The 24687-nt window shown below is 38.3% G+C and overlaps 1 protein-coding gene across 2 annotated transcripts in view; it reads left to right on the forward strand.

Moving 5' to 3' along the window:
• slc4a11 (solute carrier family 4 member 11) overlaps positions 1–24687 on the forward strand; it is a 72902-nt gene that overhangs the window by 23410 nt on the left and 24805 nt on the right. Inside the window, exons 3-7 of one of the 2 annotated variants that reach the window (XM_080871280.1) lie at positions 2351–2467; positions 9965–10008; positions 14015–14243; positions 21794–21875; positions 23365–23488. In XM_080871280.1, the coding sequence (XP_080727406.1) occupies positions 2351–2467; positions 9965–10008; positions 14015–14243; positions 21794–21875; positions 23365–23488 (596 nt within the window). The remainder of the gene's footprint in view (positions 1–2350; positions 2468–9964; positions 10009–14014; positions 14244–21793; positions 21876–23364; positions 23489–24687) is intronic. The other variant, XM_080871281.1, reaches the window with a different exon arrangement.

Here is a 24687-nt window from a genome sequence, read left to right on the forward strand (position 1 = left end):
CCCAGCCAATTATTCCCCTCCTGCAACACACAGTCTCATTCGGCACATTCACAGAAGACCCCCTGCCGCAGCTCAACATAAATGTCTTTATTATGCGACCTTTTATCAGATATTAATGTAATTACAATACTGTTGGCAAGTAGGCATTACAAACCACTGTTATCTTTAGTGGTTCATTAGCAAAGGTTGTTTTGGAACGTCAGTGCTCTTGTTGTGAACTTTGCAATTAAAGGGTGAATCACAGTCGCACAGTAAACAATATTTGAAGTGTGTCTTGTGCTGCAGAAGCAGCTCTGCTGTGCATATGCTATCTGTGTCATTTAGTTCTTTGCTGTGGTGTTAGAAGTGAACAGGTTACTGAGACACAGTGGTGTTATTCACCAAACATGGCAGTTATGTATCTTTTTTTTCTCCAAACACGAAGCAAGAAAGTTCCAAACTTTCTTTTAATGATCCGAACATGCTACCGTGTGATTGTTGTTTCTTTATGTCCCACGGCGTCTCAAAGGCAGCAGCAAAACCCTGCACACAGTTTGAAGGATGCACATCAATCGTTTAACGTTTTCAACATTCCTCGTCCCTTAGCTCTTGTTCTTTCTAGATGTTGTATTCACCGATCAAAGTTCTGCAGGGCAGCATAGCTTTACATTTAGGAAGCAGTGATTCGTTTATTTCAATCATAGTTTATTTATTTTTAATACAAGAAGCTCTAATTGTGACGTTTTGCATACTTGGAGTTCTAGTTATATGTTATATAAAGATAAATTACATGATTGCTACATGGAGAGATTGGAATATTTTTCATGCATTAGTTTATAAATAAGTTTTAATACATTTCCCTAAAATTAATGCCATTCCTTTTTTTTAACCCTCTAATTTAGTGCTTGCAGTTTAGCAGTTGCTTCTCTCCTCCAAGGTGATTTGAAAGTCAGAGCCCAGCTGGTAAGTCTGAGGCACAGAGGGATGCAGGGAAGGCAACTACACAGTGAAGTTCAAATAATGTCAAATGCTGAGGGTTGATCCTGATGCAAGACAAACTGAATGAACTGAAATTTGGGGCTCCTCACGTATAAGGTCAGCAGATAAAGAGCAAGTGAGATATTGTTCTTGTCGCATCAAGCCGATCGCTGGATGATATTTGGGAGCCCACCAGTTACTGGAGCTTTGGATTTAAGGGGGCCGCTGTCTCGGGAAGAGGGAAAGGAATGAGTCATCCAAACAAGCTCCAGGCTCAGTCCTGTGATGCTTTCCAACATGCAAAGTCCTGACCGTTACACACCAAAACCCTGCGAAAAACAGCGTTTACCTGCTGATTCATAAAAGACTCGTCATGTCTCACTTGTCTAACAGCTTAATTTTCTTAATATTCTTCGACAATTTGTGGCATTTTTAGGTTTTTAGGCATAAAGGACCGCTGCTTGCAGCTATTTGTGCGTTACACTAATTGAAAGCACCTTTTAGTAGTTGTTGCTGCTTCCATTGACATTAAAACACTACTCTTATGTATTCATATGAACAGGAGAGGAATCGTAAGCTGAAAAAACAAATTTCAGCTTTTGCACCTTAAAGGGCACATCCTGTACACTGGTTTTGTTTGACTAAGTCTGGATATTTTGGACATTGTCCATCCGAAAATGGTTAGATTCATCTCTTAATGTACACCGACACAAATTTTAGGTCCATAGTTTGCCTATTTTAAAAGATGTAGAGGAAGGAGAAGTATTTGGTATTTAGACTGATAGTATGTATACATGTCAGTGTTTTAAGGTGTATATTACACCTTAAAACACTGACATGTATACGACTAGTTATGTCTAATAATATCTAGACATAACTTTTTTTTCCTGTTTTTCACTTGAACACACTGTCATTCTCAACCATATCATCTGACAATGAAAGAGACTGTCTGGAAGAAAGAAGCTCTCTAGTCATACTTCAGGTGACACTTGAGCAATATTTTCTTATAATTTTCAGGGTTTTTGTTTTAAGCAGCAGATGTTTATTACAGTCTGGATGGTTCACTGACTGTCAGATGAGTTTTCACAGAGAAGCATAATTGCTGTAATAATTTCCTGTCACTGTCTAAAGCTTTACCTTTTTTGAGTGATTTTTGGACTAGATTTATTTTGTGAAAAACTTCACTCAGAAATTTTATTTATTCCTTTCACATTCTTTTATTTATTCCTCATTTTGAAAGTGTGCCATAAACATCTACAAAGCACTAAAATAAATTTGACTGTTGGATTTTGTGACTTTGGCTGAGGATAACAACAATAATTAAAGTCAGTTTGCTACCCTGCCTGGTAGCCGGTGAAGTCCAGGAGGTGACCCTGTGCTGTTGTGTCCCCAGAGCAGCGGGAGGTGGAGCAGGAGGAGGGCAGCGAGGGCCGAGAGGAGGGACAAGATTCGCCGATCGCCTGCGGAGATGACATCCACCTCTATGACAACCAGATCAGCCCTGGGCCAGGTCAGTACAGAGAGAGAGAGAGGGAAAGAAAGTGAGAGGGCAGCAGGGGTTAGAGTATGCAGTCTGGACAAGGAGGAAGAAAAATAAACTTGATGAAGCCACTGATAAGGATTTTTAAGTGAGTTGGAAATTAAAGGCAATAGACTCCATAAATAAAAATAATTCTTTGGTTTTATAGAAAAGCTGAAAGCTTGATCTGTTGTTTAATCTGTAAAACAAACTGTTAGAAAGAAAATGCTAAAGATTAACTTAAACCTCATCAAATATTAATTTAACACTTTTGTTAGGTTTAAACAATACTGTACATATAAGATTCGAATATACTGAACCCACAGGCAAATCCCAGGATAATCTGCAGTCCCCTGCAATAGTTTCTGCTCGTGTTCAGCTGAGCTTTCTCTTTTAGTTTTGCAGCCATTAGTTTACTTTTGGTTTCTTTGTCACTCACATCAACATCATTACCAGCTGCAACAAGCATCATGTTTTAGAAAAAAAGCTGTGTGCCCTTTTACCAGCACCAGATAGCAAAAACAGAGTCGGAGACCACCTTCTAAAAACATAGTGGCACAACTAACAGCAGCTAAAGTGAGTCTTATCGCAATCATGACACGTGCTAAACTGGCCGGACACATGAATCTATGTGAATGCCAATATGTTGTTGAAGTTGTTAGTAAGTTGATATGGATACAGGTGGACATACAGGTAGAAAATGAGAGACAATTAAGCTTCATAAGGGTTAACATCTTGTCTCACTGACTAATGTTGTTTATACAGTCACCAGCATCAAACTCATTCTGAATCTGGTGCTGTCAAACTTTGCCTAGGGCTTGAAAATGCTACATGCATAAGGAATTACATCCATAAACTGTCAGATACAGAGTACATACATATATAATACATGTTATCTATTAGCATTTTATGACAAGGAACATTTTTTTCATCTTTTAAGCTAAACATTTACATGAAAGTTGAAGTTTACATGAAATAAATAAACTTGGATAGGTGGGTTTTTTTTAAAGGAGACCACTGTCTTCCAGTCAGCATAATCATAATCAATACAGCATCATATAGGAAGGAAGAAAAAGAAAACCTGTTGAATAAAGCCGCGTGAGAAACATTTCAATAATTTCTGTGGAGTTCTGGTGGGCGCTGCCCTTCCACAGACCGGTGGCATGATGGTGTTGACTTGATGGACGGCTACTCAGCTGCAGGTGCAGATGATTTTGACCCCATCACCACAATCCCGGTGGGTCAACCCAGGTTATTGTTGCCATGGTAACAGTCCCAGGTGCACCATAGGGAGAGGAGGAAAGACAGAGATGCCCATTTGCTTTGAATGTGACAGGTGACCATGCCACTTAGGCTGGGTCTCCATACATAGTAACACTTAAGGCATCTGACAAGAGGGCTGTAGTGGTGCAAGCTGGGGACAAGTTAGAAAAACAAAACGGCTGTGATAATGCTCTTCTTCACGTTGAACAGCTTGTACTTATGTCGGGCCTAAAATAAAAGCATAAAATGCCTCATTTTTACTCACCTCAATTATCGGTTTTGTATCTGTCTATACGCCAGTGTGACAGTCAGTTCCAGACTAATGAACTATCAGGATGAACAAAACAGGAAGCATTTATGGAATTGATTGAAAAAAATTTACTTTATATCCAGTGTCTTCAGTAAATTATAAAACTGCTGACAGCCTTCCCAAACATCCAAGAATTATTGCAAGGGGGTAGATGCTACAGTTAAGTATAGGTAAGTCTATGGAAGGGTAGGATGAATTGATATAATCTCAAGTTATGTAATTGTCTTCCTGTTCATCCTTAATCTCAGTGAGTATGTTCACATCCTGAGCTCCAGTGATTTGTGTAATATTCCTCTCTCTCTATACAGCTGTAATATGTTGAAATCTCGCTGCTGTCAAAATTCTCACCTGCAGGTGCAGAATGTTTGTCATGCACAGCAGTTCCTGCTCACAGATTTTCAGTGCATTACTCATTGACAGCACAGCTGAATGCTGATTAGAGTGTTTTGTTTTCGTTCCTGGCTGCCCCCAGCCTCACAAGTGTAGCTGTCACATACATTTGATCCCAGTATCATTAGTTGTTTGCATCTTATTTTTGCTTTTAATTTGTGTCACAAATTATCACAGACCACTGTGGAATATGTCCACCATGTCAAATTAATCTAAGACTAAGACTTTTAATCACATCCTGTCTGCCTGAATAAGCAGTGGTTTGGAAAAGCAAATAACTCAGTGATTACGTCATACCAAGAGACAGCAGCTCCTATCTTAATCTAATTTTAAAAACATCTGTCTGTTTAATTAATTCATGAGAAAATGTTTGTTTCAAATGTATCTTTCCAGCCCGTTTTCTAGGACAGCATTCAATTGTGTGTAACTCCACCATATTCACCATTATATGTTTTTATATATATTTAACTAGACCGTTTCTACCTTCCTACCAATCAGTCTTTAGACCAGATGAGATGAGCAGCAGAAAGCAGTATAATGAGCATGAAAGTCAGAAAGAAAGTTGGATGTGGCAGCACAATGAATTAAGCAGAGGATCTTGATCTTGGAGAGTGGGGTTTAAATTCCATGTGAGGCCAAAGGTCAACAATGAAAAAGTCCTCTTATTTTTAGGTGTATTAAGCACGGGCACAGGCATGTGCTGTGCTTAATCTCAAAAGAGCAAGAGCTGCAGGAGGAGGGGTTTCTATTTTCATTTTTATTTCCCCTTTCTTGATTCATGCCTGGTTTCAGAATATTACTGACAAACGTGGCCTTTATCAGTAAAACCCTTTATCAGTTCTGAGGTTTTACATACCAAGACATAAGACAAATAACCCGTTTCTTAAAATTACATAAATAAAACGTCAAATGAATAACAAAACGTGACATATTACACTGTGTCATTATTTATTTAGCAAAAATGAAGCCAAAATACAGAAAATGTGTAGTGAGCCAGGTGCTGATATTTGATGGCACTCGAATTAATCAGCAGCAGCAGTGACCGCCTCTATAAAGACGTTTTGGCAGTTTGCACTTCTGGAGTATTCAAATGTGCATTTATACAAAACCAAGAAAGAAAGATATCACCAACTAAAACAAATGTTCTCAAATGAAAAACATTCAAGACAGCTGCTGATCTTCCCAGAACTGGATGTCCAAGCAAACCCACTCCAAGGTCAGACAACGCTCAGTGAAACTGCAAACACTGAAGTTATCTACAAGCATCTGGTGGATGGGGTTTGGGTTTGTTTTGCAGCCACAGGGCCTGAGCACCTTGAGTCCACCAAGAAGAACTCTGTATACCAAAGCATTGCAGAGCTAAAGGTTGACCAAATTGGGTCAATCAGCGGGACAGTGACCCAAGCACAGCACCAAATCTACAACAGAACGGGTGTGCAGAGATCTGTGTATAAATAATAATGTCTGCAAACTTCAAAAAACTGAAGCAGGAAGGGTGGGTTAAACTTGCTTCATGACTTTGCAGAGACCGATAGTCACACAGAAAACCATTACTTCAAGTTATTGCTGTTAAAGGTGGCTCTACAAGTTGTTTCATTTTCTTCAATTCATAGTTTTTGCAAAACGAAACAAAAAAACCCAAACAACAGCTGACATTGTGTGCTGTTGTTTCTAATACTGATTCCTGGTAATGAATGTCCTGATATGGTAAAAAGAGAGTGCACTTTCTGTCGGTTCTGAGGTACTATTATTCCTCCTTGTACTACAAACTGAATGATCCGCTCCATTATCTCTAATGTAAGAGAAGGGGCCAAATTCCACAGACTCCCTTTTCATTGAAAAAGTAGAGTAAGGTTTAAACGAAGTTTAGCTAAAACAAATAAATAGATTTAGAAGTTTGAGTGTCTGAGTTTTTGAAAATAGGTGGGTGTTTTCAAAAGTTAGTCTTTTTTTTCTTGTACAAAAAGTGATTCTTTACTGAGCAGTGCCTCAGGGAGAGTAAACCAAAGAGGGACTCGTCAATCTGTCAGTAGATTCAAGTTGGTTTAAGAATTCGGGTGATCCTGTGGCTTTGTGTCAAGCCCACATTATAAATATGTCCAGTACCTTGGTTTCATCATCTGTAAGTTGTGACTTATTGCTAATTAGGAAATGCTGGCACGCTAAACTGGAACAATAAACAAGAAAAACAAACCTATTATAGATCTGCTGTGCCATTATTGTGACTTTAGCATATAGCTACAGCCCCCCAGTGAGAATAGAGTGTTAGTGGTGTTAGTTATCTGCCCAGTCTGTCAGTATACACTGTCACTGAAAGTATCTGAAGAAGGCTCACTGTCTCAACGTGGCTGTAGCAACATCAAAAAAGGTGACTGATGGTGGTTATTGAAGGGAATATTAAAGATATGAAAATGAAGAGGTTACCAGTACTGTCGTATCACAGTAATACAGACTTGTTTGTTTGTCTCCTTCTGTTATTATATCACTTTGACATGATCTCATCCATTCTTCTCTCTTTGTCATAAAGCTGTCAAATTCCCTCCATAAATACAATTGATATCTTGATTATACATTTTTCAGCCAGCGCTGGGCTCAGTTCCATTTCACTTCAATCAATTTGGCTGAATGCTGATGTGGAAAAGTCACGAGGAAGGACAGCCGTCTTTGACGCTGGAAAAGACATTTTGGTTTTTACCAAGGTCCTGACTTGACCTTGATAACCTGGAGCGAAGTTAGTTTCATGAATGTATGATGAGTGTGGAGAGGGGATTGACAAAAATACTTTTTTTCCCCCCTCTTTTCTTTTTACTATAAAGATTTGACTATTTATGGATGAGATATCTGCAAAAAGAGTCCAGAGGTAATGCTATGTTTTCTAACTTGGGTATAGACTGTCTTAAGGTAGTCAGTCTAATCTTTTTATAGTTAATACTTTTATACAGAAGTAATAGTGGAACTTCTTTTAAGACCTGGGTAGGAATTGGACATTTTCATGAAAAAAAACCCTAAGAAAAAAACCTTTGGGGTGTGTGATAAACAGAGTAAAACCTGCCTGAGACGCTGACTCATGTGGTATTAACAGTAATGACATACATGCAAGAACATTAGTTTTCTTAGGTTAATGTTTAAGGCGTCGTTTTAGGTTTATATTATTTTTCAGTTTTTTTTCAGGTATTAAATATAAATACCCGCAACAAAGCCTCTTAAATAGGTACTGGTCATATTTGTTTGAAGGATTATAATTGCTTTTGAAAGGGACTGTTGAATGCCTTTTGAAGCCAACAGCTAAAAATACTGTTGTACCTTTACACTATAATCAAACCTTATTGTCCCACTTGTTTTCCACCTCTTTATTGACTGTCACTGCTTCCATGAGGTTTCTTAAAGGAAACTCTGCGATAAATACATTTTTAGACACTCAACTAAGAGTAACATCTGATACTAATTTCCAGTTTGATGCCAAGTGTTCTTGTTCAAAACTCAAGAAGTTAAATAATGAATATTTTTCATTTTAATCTGTAAGATTGTTGACCTGTGGGTAAAATCTGCCAGATGCAGATGTAATCCATGAATCCTTTTTAGGTTTATAGTTTCATCTGGTGCAAAAACACTGGATGTTTAAGGCAGAGTATGGGAGATCCCCAACCTTAGCCTAAGTACAAGGTTGTTAATCTGGTATCCTCAGTCATAGTGGCACATTGCTCAAATAAAGGACACATTTTAACACTTCTTTTACCTAATCCAAAGAAAATGAAATTCTTCTGAATTACTTTAAGCTATATTGAGACATACAGAGTCCATTAGAAGGAGGTGATCATCGGGTACGAGGTAATCTTAATATGAATATTTGAATATCTCCTTACAGCTACAGCCTGACAGCAATTAGAGCCGGAGCTTCCTCTCCCCTAAGGGAACAGATCAGCCTGGCCGTGTGCTTTTTGATTGTGCGGCTTTGATGAACCAAATCCACTGCACATGACACGTGCCCCCTGCTATAGTCTCATCAGAGACAGAAAGGCAGGGGTTGGGGCTCTTTTTTTTTTTTTTTCCTACACTGCCTGCAGGGTTTTTGTGGCAAGGTGTTCGGTGTTTCGATCAAAGCCCCTCACCCTTTTCTGCAGACTCACACTCAAACGCGTTCATTCGTCGCAGGATTATTTATAATATCCTGGCACTTTCCTAAGGCTTATTGGCTTGTCAAAGTGTATGTGCGCGCGTGTGTGTCGGGGGGGTGTTCTTGCTTCTTTGTTGCTGGAGGGAGGAGTTAAAGCACTGATTGATTTCCAGACCGAGTCGACAGTATGTATCACGTGGAGCAGAGGAGGAAAGCCCATGGTAACCTAATAATGTTGTCCCCACAGTAAACGGCGATAACCGTGTTATGTATCTGTGGTGGCGGACTGTTTTATGAGAGTCAGCAGGGTACTGACAGTCTGCTAGTTAAGGGACGGGAGTGTGTTGAAAACCACATTCCCTCCGTTTGTCCCTATATTGTTTTCTAACATAAAAGGTTTTTCCCCTCTTCCCAACACTGGGAAAATCCAAACCTTTGTACTTTATCTGAGCTCTTGCCTTAGCTCCACATGCGCATATTAAAGCCTTATCAGAAGAGAATTTTCAATCCTTATTCAATGAGAGCATTTAAAGACATGCCTCTTGACATTTTCATCACTTTTAGAAAAAAGGGGTCTCAGGCTGTTTTTCTTCGAGTGGCTGTTACTTGTGATTTCAGAATTAATGCCTGTCCTGAAAATACAGAACATTATAATGACCATATTGGTGTTAAAACTTTAACATAGTCTATTCAAACGAAGGAAATGTTGATATTTAGTGGCCCAGGAGTTTAAGACACTGAACACGAAATGGTTCAAAACAAAGTCTGCTTTCATGTTCTGTAATTCTTCATCACTCAATGTCTCATCTTCTGTTTCACCTTTGCTGTCAGTTCTGTAATTTCTTAGTTTTTTTTTTTTTAACCTCCTAGGACCTGGCGTCCACATATGTGGACATCACATTTTGGGTTATTTAGACTAAAATACTCAACTTTGCTCTACATGGGCCTGATATCCTCTTACAAAGACATTATACTGCTACTGTTCTATCAAAATTTTAAACAAATATCCTCATATGTGGCTCTTATTTTTCTTAAAAACAAAAATAAGGTAAAAAAAAATCTGGTAATTCTTTGTTTTTACATTCATCGGACCCCAATCAGCCCAAATATCAAAGAGAAATTAAAAATGCATGCCATGTAAGAGTTCAGGTCTTAGGAGGTTAAGTATATAAAGTAAAATAATTTGCTAGAACTACATAATGTTGGCTCTAATCTTTTAAAGCAGTTTGCGTTTTCATTTTTCATTTGTGATGATCAATTGCAGAGTGCACTTATGGGTTCAAGCCCTTTGAGCAGATATATATGTGTTCACCCTTATTGTGGATAAATCTGTTTAATATAAACACATGTCAAGTCTTTATTGATGTACACTTTGAGTGTCTAATTATATCGCTTTTTATTTCTTTCTCAGAAACTGACGATTCTGGTTGTGTGTTACTCAATACATCAAGAAGGGTAAGGATGGATGTTTATCAACTAGAATTCTGATATTACTGTTTATTTATTATATCTATTTGACCTTTTTAACCATCTGTCAGGGCTGCAGAGTATAGCGTCAGAGGCAGATTAAACCCGGAGCAAGTCACCAGCCGATCACACGTCTAACGTAGAGAGTCAATCTGTCATGCTTACATCCACACCTATGTTAAATTCACCAGTTGATTTAATCTACATGTCTTTGGACTGAGAGAGGAAGCTGAAGCATCCAGAGAAAATACTTGCAGAGACGAGGAGAGCATGCAAGCCCTGCACAGAAAGGCCCCAAAATGACCAGAAGATTCAAACTGAGAACGTTCTTGTTCTGAAGCAACAGAACTTCCAGTTCTTTTTCCAGTTAAGGGCTCAGTAATTTAGCAGTACGGGTCAGCAACATATAATGCACCCAGTGCTTTTATCAAGAAAGAAAAACAAATATGATCTAAAATTTTAAGCCTAGTGTATGTAGACCTCTATGAATATACACAGGACCAAAATCTCAGTTGTCAAACTGAATGAGGAACAACTGAAGAAGGCATTTGAAATACCTGCTTACCCACTGCTGGCTGTGCATAAAGGTACAGAGATGATTTTATATTAAAGTAAGTTTGGGCAGTAAATTAAAGAATAAACATCTTTTCCTGATTGGTTTACTATTGAGTCTCATTCTATATGGAACCAAAACGTGCTGCGCTTATTTTCCTATGTGTTTTAACAGCCCACAGTTCCACTGAGCACACTCGAAGTACACCAAGATTTGTAAAAACAATCCAATCTGTGTAAGATGTGCTTGATAAATGAATAGCTCTGCTATATTGAATATTTTCTGTAAAACTGCTAGTGTTAATCTTTTCATGCATCTTTACTGCTGGCTCACTCATTTTGTTACGGGTTAGTTTTGGGGTTTTGCTTAGAGAGTCGCAGTGTTATACCTGTACAATAGCTACATGTTGTGATGGGCTAAAGTAAATTATGCAATTATGAATTATTGCAATCATTTCAAACATAAAATAACTGAATAATGCACATATGGATCTTGCAGGAAGGAAATTGCAATTATTATTTGCCGAGGCAGCTCGGGATATTAAGAATTGCTCTCCAGCTATAGAGGGTCTAAATGAAACATCTGTAATGGTTTTATTGTGCTTGATGATCCTGTAGATGTGATGGCTAGCCTGAGGACCTTTGTTTTTACCATTCATCTATTTGTGCGTCATTCTTTTCGAATTCCAGCAAACTTTATTTTTGCACTGGATTAAAGCCAGACGTTTTCATTCATGTGGCATCATGAGCCCTCTTTGTAAAGGACTCAAACCCAAAAACCTTAATTTTATGTTTTGATTAAAAGAATTACCTGATTAATTTTGTTTGTCCCCAGTTAAAAGTTGGCAGCAGTCTTGTTAGTCCATATTTTCATAGCAGGGATCTGTCGTTACATCGACCAGGTCAATACTCGGAGCACGTTTTTGACGTCCTCAAGCCACCCTTGAGTAGTTTTGTGGTGGGACGTTGTGCTTTGTCATGCTGTCATGCTGGGGGGGACCATAGCTGCTGTACAGTGCTGCTGCCATGGGTTGGTGGGTTTGTTCTGAACAATCTGAACAATGGTGGTACATCTTAATATTATTCACATGAATGCTTAGACACAAATTTCAAAGCGGAGAATGATAATCTTCACCAGTTCCCTTCACCAATCAGTTTTGATAAGTTGATGGATTTCTGTTAAAATTATGGGATGATGAGAACCACACAGTGAATGTAGTAGTAGCAGGATGCAGTTGTGGCACATAGAGTATGTGTACTCATCATGGGCATCAGTGTCATGGTAATTTGTGACTTTTAATGATTTCTTTGAACTGTTCTATTTCCAGGCTGCTGTCAAACAAATCCTTTTTATGTTTGCAAAGAGAAACTACCAGTTGTAGTGAATCATGGTCCCTAACAAGAATTTAATAGTTCTTGGCCTTGTGAAGGTGAGACCTGGAGTAAAACCTTCAGCACTTCTTATTAAAAGATTTAAGTGAGTGTATGTATATATTTGAGTCTGCATGTTTTGACCACATGCAAATTGGATGAAATTTGCATTTTAAAGCTTTTAAAGATGTACGCTGTACAAGCATTCCACCCTGGAAGTAGAACAGTTGAAAGAAATTATTAATCCCCCCCAAATTACTGTGTCATTCGTGCCCATGATAAGTGCATGTAAAGTTTGGACCACAAATGTAGCCTCTTATCGTCGGCATTGTTTTGTGCAGGAGTCCCACAGTTGAGGCACATATGTTACATGTATAAGAAAAATTGTATTTTTACAAAATTTAGGGGAATAAGATTACTATTACTACAGGTTTGTAAATCATTAGTGATGCAGTAAACAAATGTCTCTGTGCCAATTAGGTAAAAGGGTTTAAAGCAACCCCGAGAGGGCATTAGTTTGAACTGGTGACCAAACCTGTCAAGAGTTAGTCTTCCCCGTTATGAGCCTGTCAGAGATTTCGGTTTGTTGTGCCTCATTCCTACCAACAGCTTGCCTGGTTCTTTTCTCTAATCTCCTCATTCTGTATCACAGTTCCGTTTGTTTGCTCTCTCCCTCTGCTTTTTATTAATTTCACATGTTCCCGTCCTTAAGTCCTAGCCAAGAATTTTGTTATGGATCTTTTTTATTTGCAATGGTCCATAAATAGATTTTCATTTATGCTTGTGCTTGCAGGTGGATATTTTTCACTTCCTTCATGAGCAATTTAAAATATAACCTTTGAATTAACACATGAACTACTGGACCACACATTCTGCCCTGTATGACTCGCTTTATAATTTCTTTTAAAAAGTGCAAAATGAACTCTATTTGTTTCTTACTTTTTTTTAATCATTTCATTCGAGTTGCATAAGAGCCCCAGGACCGATGCTTTCTGTGATTGCACAAACAAAGCAAAATCAAATTTATATAGAGAGCTCTTTGCAGAAATACCTATACATGTTTTTTTCTGTAAAGAGCACGGAGACTTTCTGCTTGGTGCTTAAAAGAAACAGCAGGAAATCCACTCATCTTCAGAATTTCTGTCAATCACACAATCAATGACTGGTGGGTGTCTGGGCTCTTAATGGAGCTGTGTTGGTTTCTTTGTCCAGCCGTCTCCCTTGAGCTGAATCGTGGACAGCACTAGTACAGTTTTGATAAAATTTTGAATGTTGGCAGTGTTCTGCTATTTTGAAGAGCTCAGAAGGATTTAAGGCAATAAACTCAAACCTATTAGGGTTCTTTTATATTTGACTGCAATCCAAAAAGTCAGTAAGATCTTACATCTGCCCTCATTCTGAAATAGGTAAGAAATGTTATCTAATTCTAAAATAAATTGGGGTTCAGCAGTTTGTCTTTAAAGTAACAGTTTGTAACAGTTTTATAGTTATACAGTTTTGTTTTTTAACAACTAAAATCACCTTAAAGGCTTATTTATTGTATTCTTGATTGTCAAAAATGTAATTTGATAAACATTAGATATTATATCTAGAAATTTAATTTCTTTATATCTTAAGATATTAAATAAAATAAAAAAAATATATATATATATATATATATATATATATATATATATATATATATATATATATATATATATATATATATATATATATATATAAATAAAAAAAATATAAACGCTAAGCTCAGTTTTATAGCCAGGGTTTACCCTGATATTCAGTTTACCTTGACAATTTTCAAGCTTTCTTGGTAAAGTGTACTCACATAATTTGTGGTTAGATGCTATATAAATAAAGTTGAAACTGAAAATTGCCTTAGAGAATAAACCCTGCCATATAAACATTAAAACTAAATCTAGTTTTTTTCCTTTGGGTACAATTCTGCAGAAACTAGGCTAGATGCATTTTGACACTGTTTTCTTCTCTTTTATAATTGAACTTATTTGCATTCTCAACACGGGATCTCGTTTAAAACTATTTCAGACTTGAAATAATTATTGTTTTTCCACAGTATGTGAAGCTGATGAATTTTGAGGAGGAGGTTCGGGCACACCGTGACCTGGATGGCTTCCTGGCGAGGGCCAGCATCTTGCTGGATGAGACAGCCGCGTCCCTGGACGATGTTCTGAAGAGAATGTTGCACCACGTGGGCCAGGACAGCCATGCTTTAGAGCCCGGGTGCAACTTCGAGGAGGTGATGAGCATGCTTTTCACAGATGCAGGAGCACAGGAGGTCAACGGTGAGCAAGGATTCTGTCGACATGCATGTAAACACAGTCATATGTTGTCTAATTTGTTTTGAGATACAGTTGATACAGAGATATGCAAACCACAAGATGGAGAAGTGCAATGCATCATCTGTGCCTAACCACAATCAGACCAGGACCCATAGCATCTGACACTTGACCTAAAAACATCTGACGTCTGCACATGTCATCGCCTACCTAAAATTAAATAAATAAATAAGCTGTACCTCAGGCTCTGCAGCAGAATTGTCAGATAGACTTGAGAATGGTTCAAGGAGCTTTGAATACCCAAAGGAACGTTTTTGATGTTTGTACCAAGGATGCCAATTTGACCCACAGCTTTTTTAGGTGGACAAAAATAGCACTCAGCGTGGCGAAAAGTGGATGTTTTACACTTCAACACACCACCATATACTGCACACACAGACACCAATGTTCCTTTTTATTTTTAGGTAGTTTAGCTTTATCGTTTTTACTTTTTTGTGCAATTTAAAGCAGGCGTTCGCTTTTTTCCCTCCTGAATATTAAAGCAATTAAATATTAAAGGGAAGGCTACAGTTTCGAAGTGCAGAATTAATTGGGGAAGCAAAAGCAAAAAAGTAACAGCTTTATTAAGTCTCACATACATTTAAACATTTTTTTTTTCTATTTTGACCTGAAACTATGTTCAGTAACGGTTGTACCTAAAATATTATATTGTAATGCATGAATGCAATTGTAAATGTACCCATGTTTCTAGGTTTGGTGCCCATTTGTCAGCTTACAGATCCCTGTCACATTAGTTTAGTCCCCTCAGCACAGGTCCTCTTGGCTGAGTAGCAAAGCCTCTTGGTTAAGGCGAATCTCTTCAGCCCATTAGAGCAAGAGAAATCCGCCCTCTTACATAATAATATGTAGCTATTGTTGAAGCATTGCTTTCTGCCGAAAGCTGTACAGAACATTCACAAAAGTAATTGTTTGGCAAATGAAACTTTGCTTTCTATCTAGTTAAAGTCGTGAAGAATCGTGGAAAATGGTTTCTTTCAGTACATTCGATTTAATGCCGTGCCGATATAGGAGTAAATATAAGTGGGATTTCACCACTGTAAGAGCATGTGGAGGTAATCATAGTGTAAGGGCTTCCTGTCATGTACTCGGTGTCCAGTGTTTTCCTGTCTGGCTGGGCTGGTGTCTGCAGTTGTTGATGGATAGTCAGAGGTGGGCGGTGTGTGACGCTCACCCTGCAGAGCCGCCTCTGACAGATCCGCAAGGTGATAATTGACTTCTGTCATCGATCACTCACTTAGTTTTTCAAATGGCTTTCCAAGACTCTCAAGCTGTGGTCACTGCAGCTGCGTTTTCACTTTTGCTCTTCAAGAATATCCCACAAAGAGGCTAAGGAAGGTTTTTTCCCTTTTTGTTTCCCTTTTTTTATGGCTGTCATCTTGACAAAAATGATTCCTCTGTAAGTCTGGGCTGTGTGCTTCTAAAATCAATGAAAAAAAATACATAAATGAAGGGATGACATTTTGTTCAAGTGATGCTTGATTGTGAAAACAGAGTAGCAGCAGTCAGTATTACATTCTTTTTGAACTTATTTATGAATTAAACAACGAATAATCAATAATTTCTTTGTTTTATTATGCGACACAAAATACTATTTTAAAAATAGGCTGAAACTCATCACGCAGCAGGGACGCATCAGTTGCAGCAGACAGAATAGGGTAATAATAGACTGAACTGTGGGGGTCATTAATAATAAGCATAGTGAAGCTATTCAGAAAACATTTACACGAAAACTTTACAGAGGCTACTATAATATGCTCAAAGAAGGATGTGAACATACAGAAATGTTCATAATTAGTTTAGTCTTTCAAGTATGCATTACACAATGTTTACCAAGTAGTCTGTGGATTTCACCTCTTTGATTTGGTTGTCCTAATAAATTAATAACAATGGCAGTGGTTCAGCGGTGCATTTCAAACAAAGTTTGAATTTTCACATTGCTGGTAGAATCCCTGAATTCACCAGTGAAACACTCGTGTCAGCGCTGAGGGGAAAAAATATCTCTTGGGAAGGAACAAAGGCTTTTCCTGGGGGAATACATTCATATTGCACGTAAGTATGTTATCAACGGGACATATCTCTTCAGGTATTAATTTCTGCCATATCAAGGTTCCCTCTGCCACAGTGGGGTATTACGGCTGGCGAGCGGACCAGCTCATTTGGAGTGTAATACTGTACAGCTGTGAGATAAAGAGAACAGGGCAAGATTATAACAGGCACCGAAAGAACAGAGAATTACAGAAATGACAAAGATGAAAGCCCACAGAGATAATTAGTCCTGCTCCTACTTGTACAGAGGAGTATTTTTCTTTTTGGAGGCCAACTTGAGCTGTTTTTTGTTTTTTTGCTTTGCTTTTGTCTTGGGATTCAGCGATGGAGAGCGGGATTGTGCAGAGGAATAATGAACAACGCTGACGATGATGCAACGCATGATAATATTACTTCCGCTTTTAATATGTACACCAAAATTTAAAAGTAATGTATAATTTTTTGACAAACTAGGAGTACTTGAAGAACTAAATGATTTTAGGATGCTGACCAAAATGATGATCCGCTACCACAGAATAACTGACAGTGTTTTGTATGATAATGTATAAATATATTTTCCCCTCTTCCTCTGTGATGTTCATAGCCACAGTGCTCTGTGTGCTGCTGATTGTGTGCCCTGTCTGTGATGACTGTAGCATAATTTCTCCCTAAATTGCTGTCACCTTTGATCGATCTTGCTGGCTCTTTACTTGGTCTCGATTTGCATAATCCTCCTGTGTTGCTGTATTTTTTATTTTCTGCCAGTTGAATTTAGACTGCAACATATTTATTATTTTAAGTATGAAAACTTAGGGTAGGTCTCTCTCTTTTGTTTTTGTTTTTTTGTAAGTGCCTTATTTAAATGTATATCTCCATCTGTGTACGCTGTGAGTTTTGTCACACTTAAACTCTTCAGAAATTCAGAAATACTTGACCATCTGTTCAACCAGGAGGGGATTATTACTGCTTGTCTTTTTTTTGTGTGTTTGCAAAGAACATATTTTGCACAGATTCGTGTTTTTAACCTGAGAGTACTGCCATGAATGCTGCTATCTTTTCCTTTGGACTTTGTTTTACCCTTATTATATCACAGCAAGACACATGAGTTTTCATTGTGGCACATTTTTCAGGAAAGATCAGAATACTAATTTGAAACCATTAATTTAACCACTTTACTTATCATGATATATGGTGGCCATACATGCCAGTTTTCTCATCTTGATCTCATCAGTGACGTCTTTGGGCTTCTTGGACCAGCTGAACACACGACCGTTATCGGAGATAAAATCCAATTTTTGTTAATAGCCTGTAGACAGTAATCAAGATGGGATCTCTCTGTGCCTAACAAAGACGAGATTTTCTCTGGAAAATGATATTTAATATGTATGAGGTAAAGGAGGGCAGGAAATGAAGCTTCTGTTCAGTAGAGATATTTATGTGTGTGCCTGCTCGGTAGGAAAGTGTGTGTATGCGTGTCATTTTCTTGATGAAAACTGCTAGCCTGTTGCCCAGAAAAGGTGACTGAACTGACTCTTTGTCTCTCCTCTTGGTTTTTCTTCCTCCTTCTCCCCATGCAGACAAGTCTCAAAGTTTCGTTTTCTTTGATGACGGTAAGCTGTGCTAATTGGATGAAAATGTCAGCATCAGCCGCCGTGAGGCTGCAATCAGTCGTTTGCTCCTGTACCAATCACCATCAGTATTCCGTTTGTGTTCCTCTCCGTGCTCAGGACTGGGTCGATCCACTGAGTCATCAAATGATTAGAGACACCAGCAAGATATCGATGCCTCTTCATTGGCCCCTCAAGTCAACGCTGGGTCCAACCAGCAGTTATCAGTTCTGCGTAAAAAGAAAACTGATAGTTCTGTAAAGTGATCGAATAATTCATACATCTAAATGAGATTTAACCTCCTAGGACCTGGTGTCCACATATGTGGACATCACATTTTGGGTTGTCTAGACCAAAATACTAAATTTTGCTCTACAAGGGCCTGATATCCACTTACGAGGACAATATACTGCCTCTGTTTTATCAAAATTTTAAACTAATATCCTCATATGTGGCTCTCATTTTTCTTCGTACAAAAATCAGGTAAAAATATGCCTAAATATCAAAGAGAAATTAAAAATGCATGCCATGAAAGAGTTTGGGTCTTACGAGGTTAAAGCATAAAATCAAAATAATTAAATTTTTTTAGTTTAGAATAGACATTATGTCCTTGCTAGGAAAAAATGACCTATTTTTCAGAGGTTTTATATTCAGGTATTTTTTTTAATTAATAAGCTAATTATATAACTAATTATTTTACTGCACATTTAATTTGTTTCTATCCAAAGAAATCACTGCAATTTAAATCTCTCTAAATATGAAGTTTCACTATTGACCCAGTCCTAGTGGCCCCTTCCTCACCATGTGACCATAGCATTTGTGCCTTGTGATTGGCTGTGATGGATACCTATATGTTTTCATCACCTCCTTCATAGTGCCCTTTGCAACATTCACACTCTTTGAAGGAAACCAATCGTTTTCTCTTTGTGTGTTAGTGTGTGTGACTGAGGGGTTTTGTGTATGTATGATGCGAGTCTACCAGTGGCTAAGACCACAGTTAATCTTTTAGGCATCGTAGACAGAGGAGGCTTTCTGGAGGTCACCTCTGAGCGTAATGCAAGGAGTCACCTTGCCAAAAGATCTTGTACCGTTTTCAGACATCAACTGGGAAACTAATGAATCGATGCGTTTTTGTACCTGCACATCTCTGCAGATTTTCTGTCACATAAACCGAAAAAAATATGAATATCACATCTTTTTCACTGGTTTAGCATATTTATTGATTCCTCGCTCCCTTATTTATGACAGACGGCTTTATCCTCATGTGATTTGCAGAAATTGCAATCTGTTTTTCTCCCTCCAACCAAACTGTGAATAACACAGTTAAAGAATTCACCAAGAATACAGAAAGATCAAAGGGACCAATCCAGCCATCCGGTCTTGCCTTCCTCATATTTTTTCCTCATTTTCCATTGAAGTTTGTCACATTTGATATGCTGCGTGTAAGAATCAGGTTTTTTTTTCTTCTTTTCTGTGTGGAAATAGAAGTGTTTGCATAGCAAAAGCTGATGAAACCGTGCAGAAATCTTCACATAACTGACAAGTATCAAATGTACATCTCTTAATTAGTCTGTCCTGATCATGTCAGCAATCACTCACAAATACTTGTTCTCTTCTTCCTGTCATCACCTGAGCTGGAGACATAAGACACAATTTATTCCCTTGCACTACACTTAATCTTTTTTTTTTTTTTTTTTTTTCTGCTTCTACGAGATAATCAACAAACTGAACGAACTATGACATCGCATTTTGCTCCCCATTCATTTTGGTTTGCACTGAGTGACCTGCCGTCGCTTGCCTTTCTGGTCATATTTAATTCTGTGTCACAGTCTTCTGCAAAGGGAGTGCAGTGTACACCTTCTGACTGGCTGTCACTCATTACACAGCTGGTAGTTATTCTAATATATAAACTTTTGCAGATCATCTGATCCAGTAATGACCTAGACTAAGTCATAGATGTTACACAATCTTCTATTTTAATGTGTTTATCATAAAAATGCCTTCTTTAACGCACCTCATTGACCACTTGCATTGCTCATAATTGTATAGAGCTTTTATACTTTTAGCTGTTGTTGCATTTAACTCTAAAGATGACCATTCCTTCTACACTGCAGCAGCCTCTGTTGGAAAAGGCATATGCAGCTAACAAAACAAAACACACTGAAGTGGATGATGTGATATTGAGGCTTGCAGCTAGCAGATTTAGCCATTAGCTTCTCTTCTTTTAGCATGACATTGACAACGTAGTCTGTCGATATAGAGGACAACAGATAACCTCACTACACACATTTACCTCTCTTTCTGTTTTTTCTTGTCTTTTGCTCTTCTGTTACCTCTCTCTTCTTGCTTTTATCCTCATCCCCCTTTCTTTATCTTTTAATCTTTCTTTTGTTCTCTTTCTGTCTCTCTCTCCTCTTCTCATCCCTGACGTCAATGAGAAATTGGATGGTTTTTGATTATTACATGGCTGTCAGGCTTACTGCTATTAATTGAATTGAATCCCAGTCCATCTCCTCTACTTCTCCTTCCCTTTTTCCTCCCTCTGTCTCAAGCTCTTCTTGTCATTTCGTTTAAGTCTTACTTTTTGTATGACTTATTTTTATTCCCTTGGCTTTATTTTTCTCGCTTTCATTTTCTTCTTTCAGAGTTTAATGCCTTCTTGCTGCATGCATCGTCTCTCTTGTTCTCTTTTCTTTATTTTTTCTCTCTTTGCCCCTTGTTTTTCCTTTTCCTACACCTTTCTCGCTCTTCTTCACCACGTGCTGGTTTCATTTTCATCCTTGTCATTCTCTGTCTCTAAAGACTTCTTTCCCCCCTTATTCTTTATCTACATGCGTTCTCTCTCTCTCTCTTTTTGTGTATCTTTCTGCCCCCCCCACCCCATTTCTCCCCTCCTGGCTCTCTCACTCCTTGAGCACTGTGATACTGTTGTCATGGTGACGCCCATCATTTTCTGGCATGAATGGAGGATACTTTATTGATGAGACGGCAAGGCAGAGGGAGAGAAAAGAAGAGTGATGGAGAGAAAGACAAAGACAGATGGAATAAGAGAGAGAAAAACCACTGGCAGGGAAAATCAGAATGATATGGAAATGATCGTCCCCGCTGCTTACGATACAAAACATTTCCACCCTGTAATTTTCTCAGTACTAATGAGTTGAAGAGGATGTTGCGAAGCAAAACATACTGAATCTTCTAGAGGGGTTTGGGATATTCGGGGCTGCTGAAGAATGTCCCCCAAAACACTATTATTCATCACTCTCAGCGGGAGACAGCGGAAGGGAGATTCCTCTTATTAGGAAGCAATGAGCTGGCTTCAGCAGTGCCCCCAGTTGCCCATGTTTAATGATTTGTGCTCTGTAAACATGGCAGCATAATGAAATGTTTTTTTTAATCTGAACATGAGCGTGGTGTTTTCCAAGGTTGGATGGACACCCTTATTAGCTTGTCTTGGTGCACACAGCGCAGCCTGGCGATACTGTCTAAACCAGAAGGCGAGCTTGTTAGACACTTCTGATGTAGACGACACATCGAGAGGTTTGGCGCAGCAGAAAAGGCACAAGATTTCAGTTGAATGTTTTTAGGCTTTTAAATGATGCCTTTTGGGCCATATAAAAAAATGAAATCTAAGCTAATTTGTGTTTTCAAATGCATGAATTTTGTAAACTTAAACAGTAGGTACTGCTATTAATGTGGTGACGCGTTTTTATAGAGTTTAACACTGTTACAGTCAGCTACTCTTAAGGGTTGACATGGATTTCTAAGACGCGCACACACAGGAGTTAAACACTTTTCAGGGGGGCTTCGAGTATGTGACACTTGATCTCAGATCATTTGTTTGACTTCTGACTTTTTGGTCTGCAGTTCACCTGCTTTCAGAGACGATCCAGGGAGTTACAGCAACCGCCACAGGGGTCCAGTACCAGCAGTCCTGGCTTTGCATCCTGTAAGCAAAATATATGTGTGTATGTACATGTGTGTGTGAGGGAGCCGAGAGAAAGAGTTGTATTTATAATAATGTGTTATAAGATGCTTTCTCTTATTACTCATTTATGCTTTTATGTAGTTATAAATTGATTATTTTTAACATTCACGCTCATCATCACTATAGATTATAGGTGTATTTTATGTTACATACATTACTACTCACATTGAAAACAAGATTTTGATTTTAGCATATTACAATAAGTGCTGAATACAGCTGCCGCGGTATGGTGTCCTTCATAGAGAATGAAGTCACCCTACCTGTGTTGCAACACAGCCTTCTCTGCTCTGTCCTATAGTCGATTATCTGACTGAATGTGCAAGTTAGTAAATTACTTGCACTTACTTCCCTACCTTTCAAATTGGTGGTCATCTCCACGCTGAAGAAGCAGAGAACAATCGCAAAGTGCGCTCTGGAGCATTCAGTCACTGCAGGTGGATATTTTTTTCTTCTCGTGTCATGTTAACAGGCTTCCTGGTGGTAAACGTAATGCAAAGGAAAGGATGACATCATCACCAAATCAAGTACAACTGAAATAATATATAATCTCTTTTTTAAAAAATGTATCCAGGGTCAGCTGTGCATAAATGTCAATAATACAAACGAGTAACAAATCAGGGGGAAAAAAGTATAAATGAACAAACGGCGAAACACAGAAATGCAGATGCTTCCACGTGTGTGCCGCTTGTTATAATTAGGCAGTTAATATCCAATCATTCTCTGTTGCAGGTCTAAAAATGCTAAAGCATATTCTGATTTTGTATCAAGATGCCAAGAGGAAAAGATCTAAGAGACTTTGAAAGTGTGTTCATTTTGGGGGGAACAGATGGCAGGAGTTTCAGTAACAAAGACTGTTCAATTGGCTAGTGTTTTACTGGGACTAGTGACTCAAGTGACATTTGGATTTAGATCTGTGAAAAAGACATTCGTAAGGATGGAAGGAAGAAGTAACCTCAGGCGACTGAGACTAGGATTGAGAGGTGAAAATTTAGTAAGGTAGGGATCTTGGGAACTAGGTGGCGTTTTCACTGGTGTGGTTTGTATACTTTCCTTCTTAGAGGAAAGGGGGCAAGTAAAATAAACAGAAATGCAAAGTTTTGAGTGATACCCGTCATATTATGATCAAACATTACCACATGGGAGTGCCATATTTGAGGATGATAAGCCAGGAAGCATCACTGAGTGGTTTTCTGAGCATGGAAATTATATGAATCTTTAAAAAGCCTTTTTACACTGACCATGTTTAAATATGCATGACGTGATATTTAAATATTATGTATGTATGTTCACATGCATTCCTATAATGTGAATGCAAGCTCACCTGGCATATTTGAATATTGTCTAAGTGTTGCTGTCGAGAAAGAGGTTAATCTATGGAAATGAAGGGCGCTGGCGGTGAAGTGAGGTGTTGACATTTATAAAACCTCCTTCTTTTCCCTCTGTTCTCCAGCTGCAACGTGAAGCATCTCCAGAAACGTCATGTGTGCATCTCCCGCCTGGAGAGGCCACAAAACTGGGGGGAGAACTGCTGCGAGGTCCGCTATGTCATCCTGATACTGGCCCCTCTCAAAATGGTAACTAACCCACAGGCATAGGGAATGATACATGAGATTTATGTCTTCGCTGGTTAGTCACTTGTTAATTAGTTCCTATTTCATTTATTCATTTTGATTATTTCATTTCATGTTCACTTGTAGCCCAGTGTGATTTAACAAAATATTTTTCCTGGTAATTAAAAATCTGTTTTATTGTTCTGCTCTTGCAAAATCACTTATTGTGAGCTGCCCGTCAACCTGTTCATTTAGGTTAAAAAAATAATTCAAAGCAAATTCATTTTTGAATAAAATTATAAAATCAGTATAATTCTTATCTTTATTGTTTGTTTGTTTGTTTGTTTGTTTTTTTTGTACAAAAAATGCACAGATTGGCTTTAAAGGATTTTCTGCTATTTTAATTCAAAATGCAAAGCAGAAGAAACCACAAATCTATTATATTATTATATAATGTTACATAATTGTAGCACCACAAATTAAATATTGGTTAGGCCGCATGATGTTTAGGGTCTATATGGTTGTTATTTGTGAAGATATAATCTGTCTATTTCTGCGTTATATACATATATTTAGATATGTATCTGAAAATACCTGAAACACTGACAGATATGATGTCAGAACTGCTAAATGGCCAAATTGACTCCTGAACTGAAATCGGTTCAAGGGCCTCTCTGTTGCTGAACTTTTCGGGTCACTGTTGTGTTTGTGTTTGCTGTTTTTCTTCAGCTCTGAAGAGCTTCTGGAGAGACACATATCCTGTAATGTCCCTCCCTCCCATCAAAACCATGAACTCTTTCTCCTTCCCATCAACCCACTCATCCCTTCTGTCCTCCACTGCTTCATCCTCAGCTTTCGACTCGCATACACACACTTCACTCCCTCCTTCAGTTGACTCTGATTGTTGCCCCAAACCAGGTGAAAACCCTCGACTTCCCAACCCCCATCCTGCTGGGAAGAAGAGAGATTTCATGCTTTCCTCACTTTTACTTTGGTATCCTCCCAAGTATGTAATTTTCACCACTGGGTAGGTGGTCAGTCGAGGAAGAGGAAACCTGGTTATCGGTTATGCTTCAGCTTGTTGCATTATGTTTTCTGTATATTTGCTTGTTTCTATCTCTTTTCCCATGAACCCTCATTTATGTTTATTTCTTTCAGTGGTGCCTACAGCACCCTCCTCGCCAGTCTTATTGGCAGCAATCAGAACCACTAATGGTATTTTC

The sequence above is a fragment of the Rhamphochromis sp. 'chilingali' genome, assembly GCF_963969265.1.
Source record: "Rhamphochromis sp. 'chilingali' genome assembly, chromosome: 21".
NCBI classification, from domain to species: Eukaryota; Metazoa; Chordata; class Actinopteri; order Cichliformes; family Cichlidae; genus Rhamphochromis; species Rhamphochromis sp. 'chilingali'.